The 10,000-nt window shown below is 50.8% G+C and overlaps 1 protein-coding gene across 1 annotated transcript in view; it reads right to left on the bottom strand.

Moving 5' to 3' along the window:
- The window catches only part of LOC127919593 (F-actin-uncapping protein LRRC16A-like), a gene marked incomplete at both ends in the record, with an annotated part of 52,625 nt that overhangs the window by 10,823 nt on the left and 31,802 nt on the right, over window positions 1-10,000 (bottom strand). The window contains 3 exons of the mRNA XM_052503325.1: window positions 134-265; window positions 3,574-3,702; window positions 9,284-9,382. Of these exons, the coding sequence (XP_052359285.1) occupies window positions 134-265; window positions 3,574-3,702; window positions 9,284-9,382 (360 nt within the window). The remainder of the gene's footprint in view (window positions 1-133; window positions 266-3,573; window positions 3,703-9,283; window positions 9,383-10,000) is intronic.

Here is a 10,000-nt window from a genome sequence, read left to right as displayed (position 1 = left end):
GCGAGGCAGTGTCTTAGACCGCTGCGCCACTCGGGAAGCCCCTCATCAACATTTTGACCCATCATCAGTTTTCTTCAAACACGGACTTCCTTGACTTTTTGTGCCTGTTTAAAACCATGGTCCCCCTCCCTACCTGTAGCTGTTCATCCATGACCCTGGCCACCTCTCCAGCCATGGACTCCAGTTTCTCCTGGATGGGTCCTACTGACTGACCGTTGACTTCTTCTCTGGACGCTGCTCCCAGGTGGTACAGGTTAGGAAGCAGCTGGGGGGAGGAGAATAGAGAGCAGGAGGAGAAGAGGAGGAAGAGAGGGGAGAGGGGGAAGAGAGGGGAGAGTAGGAGGAGGAAGAGAGTGGAGAGGAGGACAGGAGGAGAGGACAGGAGGAAAGGAGAGGACAGGAGGAGGAGAGGAGGGAGAGAGGGGAGAGGGGAGAGGAGGACAGGAGGAGGACAGGAGGAGGAGAGGAGGAAGAGAGGGGAGAGGAGGAGGAGAGGGAAGAGGGGAAGAGAGGGAGAGGAGGACAGGAGGAGGAGAGGAGGAAGAGAGGGGAGAGGAGGACAGGAGGAGGAGAGGAGGAAGAGAGGGGAGAGGAGGACAGGAGGAGGAGAGGAGGAAGAGAGGGGAGAGGAGGAGGAGAGGAGGAAGAGAGGGGAGAGGAGGACAGGAGGAGGAAGAGAGGGGAGAGGAGGAGGAGGAGGAGGAGGAGAGGGAAGAGGGGAAGAGAGGGAAGAGGGGGAAGAGAGGGAGAGGAGGAGGAGGAGGAAGAGAGTGGAGAGGAGGACAGGAGGAGGAGAGGAGGAAGAGAGGGGAGAGGAGGACAGGAGGAGGAGAGGAGGAAGAGAGGGGAGCGGAGGACCGGAGGAGGAGAGGAGGAAGAGAGGGGAGAGGAGGTCAGAGGAGGAGAAGAGGAAGAGAGGGAGAGGAGGAGGACAGGAGGAGAGGAGAGGAGGAAGAGAGGGGAGAGGAGGAAGAGAGGGGAGAGGAGGAAGAGAGGGGAGAGGAGGTCAGGAGGAGGAGAGGACAGGAGGAGGAGAGGAGGAAGAGAGGGGAGAGGAGGACAGGAGGAGGAGAGGAGGAAGAGAGGGGAGAGGAGGAGGAGGAGGAGGAGAGGACAGGAGGAGGAGGAGGAGAGGAGGAAGAGAGGGGAGAGGAGGACAGGAGGAGAGGACAGGAGGAGGAAGAGAGGGGAGAGGAGGACAGGAGGAGAGGACAGGAGGAGAGAGGAGGACAGGAGGAGGAGAGGAGGACAGGAGGAGGAGAGGAGGACAGGAGGAGGAGAGGAGGAAGAGAGGGGAGAGGAGGAAGAGAGGGGAGAGGAGGACAGGAGGAGGAGAGGAGGAGGAGGAGGAGAGGAGGAAGAGAGGGGAGAGGAGGTCAGGAGGAGGAGAGGAGGAAGAGAGGGGAGAGGAGGAAGAGAGGGGAGAGGAGGAAGAGAGGGGAGAGGAGGTCAGGAGGAGGAGAGGTCAGGAGGAGGAGAGGAGGAAGAGAGGGGAGAGGAGGAGGAGGAGGAGAGGAGGAAGAGAGGGAGAGGAGGAAGAGAGGGGAGAGGAGGAGGAGGAGAGGAGGAAGAGAGGGGAGAGGAGGAAGAGAGGGGAGAGGAGGAGGAGGAGAGGAGGAAGAGAGGGGAGAGGAGGAAGAGAGGGGAGAGGAGGAAGAGAGGGAGAGGAGGAGGAGGAGAGGAGGAAGAGAGGGGAGAGGAGGTCAGGAGGAGGAGAAGATGAGGAAAGGAGAGGAGGGGAGAGGAGGAAGAGAGGGGAGAGGAGGAAGAGAGGGGAGAGGAGGAGGAGGAGGAGAGGAGGAAGAGAGGGGAGAGGAGGAAGAGAGGGGAGAGGAGGAGGAGGAGGAGAGGAGGAAGAGAGGGGAGAGGAGGAAGAGAGGAGGAGGAGGAGAGGAGGAAGAGAGGGGAGAGGAGGAAGAGAGGGGAGAGGAGGAGGAGGAGGAGAGGAGGAAGAGAGGGGAGAGGAGGTCAGGAGGAGGAGAGGAGGAAGAGAGGGGAGAGGAGGAGGAGGAGGAGGAGAGGAGGAAGAGAGGGGAGAGGAGGAAGAGAGGGGAGAGGAGGAAGAGAGGGAGAGGAGGTCAGGAGGAGGAGAGACAGGAGGAGGAGAGGATGAGGAAAGGAGAGGGAGGGGAGAGGAGGAGGAGGGGAGAGGACAGGGAGGAGGAGAGGACAGGAGGAGGAGAGGATGAGGAGGAGGAAGAGAGGGGAGAGGAGGAAGAGAGGGGAGAGGAGGAAGAGAGGGGAGAGGAGGTCAGGAGGAGGAGAGGACAGGAGGAGGAGAGGAGGAAGAGAGGGGAGAGGAGGACAGGAGGAGGAGAGGAGGAAGAGAGGGGAGAGGAGGAGGAGGAGGAGGAGAGGACAGGAGGAGGAGGAGGAGAGGAGGAAGAGAGGGGAGAGGAGGACAGGAGGAGAGGACAGGAGGAGGAGAGGACAGGAGGAGGGAGGAGGAGAGGAGGAAGAGAGGGGAGAGGAGGACAGGAGGAGAGGACAGGAGGAGGAGAGGAGGACAGGAGGAGGAGAGGAGGACAGGAGGAGGAGAGGAGGAAGAGAGGGGAGAGGAGGACAGGAGGAGGAGAGGAGGAGGAGGAGGAGGAGGAGAGGAGGAAGAGAGGGGAGAGGAGGTCAGGAGGAGGAGAGGAGGAAGAGAGGGGAGAGGAGGAAGAGAGGGGAGAGGAGGTCAGGAGGAGGAGAGGGTCAGGAGGAGGAGAGGAGGAAGAGAGGGGAGAGGAGGAGGAGGAGGAGAGGAGGAAGAGAGGGGAGAGGAGGAAGAGAGGGGAGGGAGGAGGAGGAGGAGGAGAGGAGGAAGAGAGGGGAGAGGAGGAAGAGAGGGGAGAGGAGGAGGAGGAGAGGAGGAAGAGAGGGGAGAGGGAGGAAGAGAGGGGAGAGGAGGAAGAGAGGGGAGAGGAGGAGGAGGAGAGGAGGAAGAGAGGGGAGAGGAGGTCAGGAGGAGGAGAAGATGAGGAAAGGAGAGGAGGGGAGAGGAGGAAGAGAGGGGAGAGGAGGAAGAGAGGGGAGAGGAGGAGGAGGAGGAGAGGAGGAAGAGAGGGGAGAGGAGGAAGAGAGGGGAGAGGAGGAGGAGGAGGAGAGGAGGAAGAGAGGGGAGAGGAGGAAGAGAGGAGGAGGAGGAGAGGAGGAAGAGAGGGGAGAGGAGGAAGAGAGGGGAGAGGAGGAGGAGGAGGAGAGGAGGAAGAGAGGGGAGAGGAGGTCAGGAGGAGGAGAGGAGGAAGAGAGGGGAGAGGAGGAGGAGGAGGAGGAGAGGAGGAAGAGAGGGGAGAGGAGGTCAGGAGGAGGAGAGGAGGAAGAGAGGGGAGAGGAGGAAGAGAGGGGAGAGGAGGAAGAGAGGGGAGAGGAGGTCAGGAGGAGGAGAGGACAGGAGGAGGAGAGGATGAGGAAAGGAGAGGAGGGGAGAGGAGGAGGAGGAGAGGACAGGAGGAGGAGAGGACAGGAGGAGGAGAGGATGAGGAGGAGGAGAGGAGGGGAGAGGAGGAAAGGGTTAGAAAAGTGTTGTAACATTCAAAATGTTGGATTATGGGTTAGATCTAACTAAATGCCCAGAGTAAAATGACCAGTCACCGTTTTGGAGTTCCTGGCATCCTTCATCAGGTTTTCGGCCGTCTTGACGTCGTCTAAGACCACGTCTGTCTCTGAGTTCCTCAGGGAGTTGAGATGGTCCTGGACTTTCACACAGATCCTGTCAATCATCTGAAGAAGAAGAAGAGTGTGAGACAGGAACAAAGCCTGTCTAGCAGTGAAACCTAATACAGACAATCTGAGAGGAATAGTAGACTGACTTCAGAGCATCTTGAGGACAATCTTCAATCATCTTCAGATGACAATACCATCTCTTCACGCTCCTCTCAAATTACAGGAAATACAAACCGTCACACATCTACACCATGAAATGAATCACTAAGAATCGTGTCTCATCTTCACCATGAAATGAATCACTAAGAATCGTGTCTCATCTTCACCATGAAATGAATCACTAAGAATCGTGTCTCATCTTCACCATGAAATGAATCACTAAGAATCGTGTCTCATCTTCACCATGAAATGAATCACTAAGAATCATGTCTCATCTTCACCATGAAATGAATCACTAAGAATCATGTCTTATCTTCACCATGAAATGAATCACTAAGCATCATGTCTCATCTATACCATGAATCGTGTCTCATCTTCACCATGAAATGAATCACTAAGAATCATGTCTCATCTTCACCATGAATCGTGACTCATCTTCACCATGAAATGAATCACTAAGAATCATGTCTCATCTTCACCATGAAGTGAATCACTAAGCATCGTGACTCATCTTCACCATGAAGTGAATCACTAAGCATCATGTCTCATCTATACCATGAAGTGAATCACTAAGCATCGTGACTCATCTTCACCATGAAGTGAATCACTAAGCATCATGTCTCATCTATACCATGAATCGTGACTCATCTTCACCATGAAATGAATTACTAAGAATCGTGTCTCATTTTAACCATGAAATGAATCACTAAGCATCATGTCTCATCTTCACCATGAAGTGAATCACTAAGCATCGTGTCTCACATAGCTGGTGTAACTGAGTCAGGTTTGTAGGCCTCCTTGCTCCTACATGCTTTTTTAGTTCTGCCCACAAATGTTCTACAGGATTGAGGTCAGGGCTCCAATACCTTGACTTTATTGTCCTTAAGCCATTTTGCTACAACTTTGGAAGTATGCTAGGTGTCATTGGAAGTATGCTAGGGTCATTGGAAGTATGCTAGGGGTCATTGGAAGTATGCTAGGGTCATTGGAAGTATGCTAGGGTCATTGGAAGTATGCTAGGGTCATTGGAAGTATGCTAGGGTCATTGGAAGTATGCTAGGGTCATTGGAAGTATGCTAGGGGTCATTGGAAGTATGCTAGGGGTCATTGAAGTATGCTAGGTGTCATTGGAGGTATGCTAGGTGTCATTGGAAGTATGCTAGGTGTCATTGGAGGTATGCTAGGTGTCATTGGAAGTATGCTAGGTGTCATTGGAGGTATGCTAGGTGTCATTGGAAGTATGCTAGGTGTCATTGGAAGTATGCTAGGGTCATTGGAGGTATGCTAGGTGTCATTGGAAGTATGCTAGGTGTCATTGGAAGTATGCTAGGTGTCATTGGAAGTATGCTAGGTGTCATTGGAAGTATGCTAGGTGTCATTGGAAGTATGCTAGGTGTCATTGGAGGTATGCTAGGGGTCATTGGAAGTATGCTAGGTGTCATTGGAAGTATGCTAGGTGTCATTGGAAGTATGCTAGGTGTCATTGGAAGTATGCTAGGGTCATTGGAAGTATGCTAGGTGTCATTGGAAGTATGCTAGGTGTCATTGGAAGTATGCTAGGTGTCATTGGAAGTATGCTAGGTGTCATTGGAAGTATGCTTGGTGTCATTGGAAGTATGCTAGGGTCATTGGAAGTATGCTTGGTGTCTTTGGAAGTATGCTTGGTGTCTTTGGAAGTATGCTAGGGTCATTGGAAGTATGCTAGGGTCATTGGAAGTATGCTAGGGTCATTGGAAGTATGCTAGGGTCATTGGAAGTATGCTAGGGGTCATTGAAGTATGCTAGGTGTCATTGGAAGTATGCTAGGTGTCATTGGAAGTATGCTAGGTGTCATTGAAGTATGCTAGGTGTCATTGGAAGTATGCTAGGTGTCATTGGAGGTATGCTAGGTGTCATTGGAAGTATGCTAGGTGTCATTGGAGGTATGCTAGGTGTCATTGGAAGTATGCTAGGTGTCATTGGAAGTATGCTAGGGGTCATTGGAGGTATGCTAGGTGTCATTGGAAGTATGCTAGGTGTCATTGGAAGTATGCTAGGTGTCATTGGAAGTATGCTAGGTGTCATTGGAAGTATGCTAGGTGTCATTGGAAGTATGCTAGGTGTCATTGGAAGTATGCTAGGGGTCATTGGAAGTATGCTAGGTGTCATTGGAAGTATGCTAGGTGTCATTGGAAGTATGCTAGGTGTCATTGGAAGTATGCTAGGGGTCATTGGAAGTATGCTAGGGGTCATTGGAAGTATGCTAGGTGTCATTGGAAGTATGCTAGGTGTCATTGGAAGTATGCTAGGTGTCATTGGAAGTATGCTTGGTGTCATTGGAAGTATGCTAGGGTCATTGAAGTATGCTTGGTGTCTTTGGAAGTATGCTTGGTGTCTTTGGAAGTATGCTAGGGTCATTGGAAGTATGCTAGGGTCATTGGAAGTATGCTAGGGTCATTGTCATTGGAAGTATGCTAGGGTCATTGGAAGTATGCTAGGGTCATTGGAAGTATGCTAGGTGTCATTGGAAGTATGCTAGGTGTCATTGGAAGTATGCTAGGTGTCATTGGAAGTATGCTAGGGGTCATTGGAAGTATGCTAGGTGTCATTGGAAGTATGCTAGGTGTCATTGGAAGTATGCTAGGTGTCATTGGAAGTATGCTAGGTGTCATTGGAAGTATGCTAGGTGTCATTGGAAGTATGCTTGGTGTCATTGGAAGTATGCTAGGGTCATTGGAAGTATGCTTGGTGTCTTTGGAAGTATGCTTGGTGTCTTTGGAAGTATGCTAGGGTCATTGGAAGTATGCTAGGGTCATTGGAAGTATGCTAGGGTCATTGGAAGTATGCTAGGGGTCATTGGAAGTATGCTAGGGTCATTGGAAGTATGCTAGGGTGTCATTGGAAGTATGCTAGGTGTCATTGGAAGTATGCTAGGTGTCATTGGAAGTATGCTAGGTGTCATTGGAAGTATGCTAGGTGTCATTGGAGGTATGCTAGGTGTCATTGGAAGTATGCTAGGTGTCATTGGAGGTATGCTAGGTGTCATTGGAAGTATGCTAGGTGTCATTGGAAGTATGCTAGGGTCATTGGAGGTATGCTAGGTGTCATTGGAAGTATGCTAGGTGTCATTGGAAGTATGCTAGGTGTCATTGGAAGTATGCTAGGTGTCATTGGAAGTATGCTAGGTGTCATTGGAAGTATGCTAGGTGTCATTGAGGTATGCTAGGGTCATTGGAAGTATGCTAGGTGTCATTGGAAGTATGCTAGGTGTCATTGGAAGTATGCTAGGTGTCATTGGAAGTATGCTAGGGGTCATTGGAAGTATGCTAGGTGTCATTGGAAGTATGCTAGGTGTCATTGGAAGTATGCTAGGTGTCATTGGAAGTATGCTAGGTGTCATTGGAAGTATGCTTGGTGTCATTGGAAGTATGCTAGGGTCATTGGAAGTATGCTTGGTGTCTTTGGAAGTATGCTTGGTGTCTTTGGAAGTATGCTAGGGGTCATTGGAAGTATGCTAGGGGTCATTGGAAGTATGCTAGGGTCATTGGAAGTATGCTAGGGTCATTGGAAGTATGCTAGGGTCATTGGAAGTATGCTAGGTGTCATTGGAAGTATGCTAGGTGTCATTGGAAGTATGCTAGGTGTCATTGGAAGTATGCTAGGGTCATTGGAAGTATGCTAGGTGTCATTGGAAGTATGCTAGGTGTCATTGGAAGTATGCTAGGTGTCATTGGAAGTATGCTAGGTGTCATTGGAAGTATGCTTGGTGTCATTGGAAGTATGCTAGGGTCATTGGAAGTATGCTTGGTGTCTTTGGAAGTATGCTTGGTGTCTTTGGAAGTATGCTAGGGGTCATTGTCTATGCTAGGGGTCATTGGAAGTATGCTAGGGTCATTGGAAGTATGCTAGGTGTCATTGAAGTATGCTAGGGTCATTGGAAGTATGCTAGGGTCATTGTCCATTAGAAGACCCCATTTGCGACCGAGCTTTAACTTCCTGACTGATGTTTTGAGATGTTTCAATATATCCACATAATTTTCCTTCCTCATGACTCCATCTATTTTATGAAGTGCACCAGTCCCTCCAGCAGCAACCTCAGTGTTAACCAGTGGTCAGGGGAGATTACAGGCTGTTAGTGGGGTGATGAAACACAATGCTACGCTCAACAAGTCAACAAAATCAAGTCGAGCTATGACCCCGTGTCGCTGATCCCATGTTGCTGACCCCGTGTCGCTGATCCCATGTTGCTGACCCCGTGTCGCTGATCCCATGTTGCTGACCCCCGTGTCGCTGATCCCGTGTTGCTGACCCCCATGTTACTGACCCCCCATGTTGCTGACCCCCATGTCGCTGACCTCCCATGTTGCTGACCCCATGTTGCTGACCCCCATGTTGCTGACCCCCATGTTACTGACCCCCATGTTGCTGACCCCCATGTTACTGACCCCCATGTTACTGACCCCCATGTTGCTGACCCCCGTGTTGCTGACCCCCGTGTTTCTGACCCTCCATGTTGCTGACCCCCATGTTGCTGACCCCGTGTTTCTGACCCCGTGTCGCTGACCCCCCCGTCGCTGACCCCCGCAAGGCGCTGACCCCCCGTGTCGCTGACCCCCCCGTGTCGCTGACCTCTGCGGCTGTATTTACATGGTACTGTGTTTTTAAATACTGTTGAGTGGTGTGTCACCTGCTGAGTGGTGGTGGTAACGATGCCCTGTTGGAGACGGTAGGCCTGCTCCTGTATTTACATGGTACTGTGTTTTTAAATACTGTTGAGCTGGTGTGTCACCTGCTGAGTGGTGGTGGTAACGATGCCCTGTTGGAGGCGGTAGGTCTGCTCCTGTATTTACATGGTACTGTGTTTTTAAATACTGTTGAGTGGTGTGTCACCTGCTGAGTGGTGGTGGTAACGATGCCCTGTTGGAGACGGTAGGTCTGCTCCTGTATTTACATGGTACTGTGTTTTTAAATACTGTTGAGCTGGTGTGTCACCTGCTGAGTGGTGGTGGTAACGATGCCCTGTTGGAGACGGTAGGCCTGCTCCTGTATTTACATGGTACTGTGTTTTTAAATACTGTTGAGCTGTGTGTCACCTGCTGAGTGGTGGTGGTAACGATGCCCTGTTGGAGACGGTAGGCCTGCTCCTGTATTTACATGGTACTGTGTTTTTAAATACTGTTGAGCTGTGTGTCACCTGCTGAGTGGTGGTGGTAACGATGCCCTGTTGGAGACGGTAGGCCTGCTCCTGTATTTACATGGTACTGTGTTTTTAAATACTGTTGAGCTGGTGTGTCACCTGCTGAGTGGTGGTGGTAACGATGCCCTGTTGGAGACGGTAGGCCTGCTCCTGTATTTACATGGTACTGTGTTTTTAAATACTGTTGAGCTGGTGTGTCACCTGCTGAGTGGTGGTGGTAACGATGCCCTGTTGGAGGAGGTAGGTCTGCTCCTGTATTTACATGGTACTGTGTTTTTAAATACTGTTGAGCTGGTGTGTCACCTGCTGAGTGGTGGTGGTAACGATGCCCTGTTGGAGACGGTAGGCCTGCTCCTGGAGGTATTGACGAGTCTCATGGTTCCGGAACAAGTAGTTCTCAATCTGAAGAGAGCAGAGAGCATTACTCTGTCAGACATTTGTCATAGCAATGATATCCAAGTAGCAAAATGGTTATAGATCATAGATTTTGTTATTGTATTTGTGTGTGAGGTGAATATGTTAGAATTGTTTTTGTACCCAGACTACACAACAAATCCCAATTGGAAAAATAATCTGATTGATTGATAGTTCAACCAGGTCCTCAGAGGTTTGAAGAGACTGACTCACCTTCAGTCTTCTCTGGGGTTTAAGAGACTGACTCACCTTCAGTCTTCTCTGGGCTTTAAGAGTCTGACTCACCTTCAGTCTTCTCTGGGCTGGCTTTAAGAGTCTGACTCACCTTCAGTCTTCTCTGGGCTGGCTTTAAGAGTCTGACTCACCTTCAGTCTTCTCTGGGCTGGCTTTAAGAGTCTGACTCACCTTCAGTCTTCTCTGGGCTTTAAGAGACTGACTCACCTTCAGTCTTCTCTGGGCTGGCTTTAAGAGTCTGACTCACCTTCAGTCTTCTCTGGGCTTTAAGAGACTGACTCACCTTCAGTCTTCTCTGGGGTTTAAGAGACTGACTCACCTTCAGTCTTCTCTGGGGTTTAAGAGACTGACTCACCTTCAGTCTTCTCTGGG

This window comes from Oncorhynchus keta, unplaced genomic scaffold (assembly GCF_023373465.1).
Source record: "Oncorhynchus keta strain PuntledgeMale-10-30-2019 unplaced genomic scaffold, Oket_V2 Un_contig_17180_pilon_pilon, whole genome shotgun sequence".
Lineage (NCBI taxonomy): Eukaryota > Metazoa > Chordata > Actinopteri > Salmoniformes > Salmonidae > Oncorhynchus > Oncorhynchus keta.
This window is presented reverse-complemented; position numbering and strand designations above follow the sequence as displayed.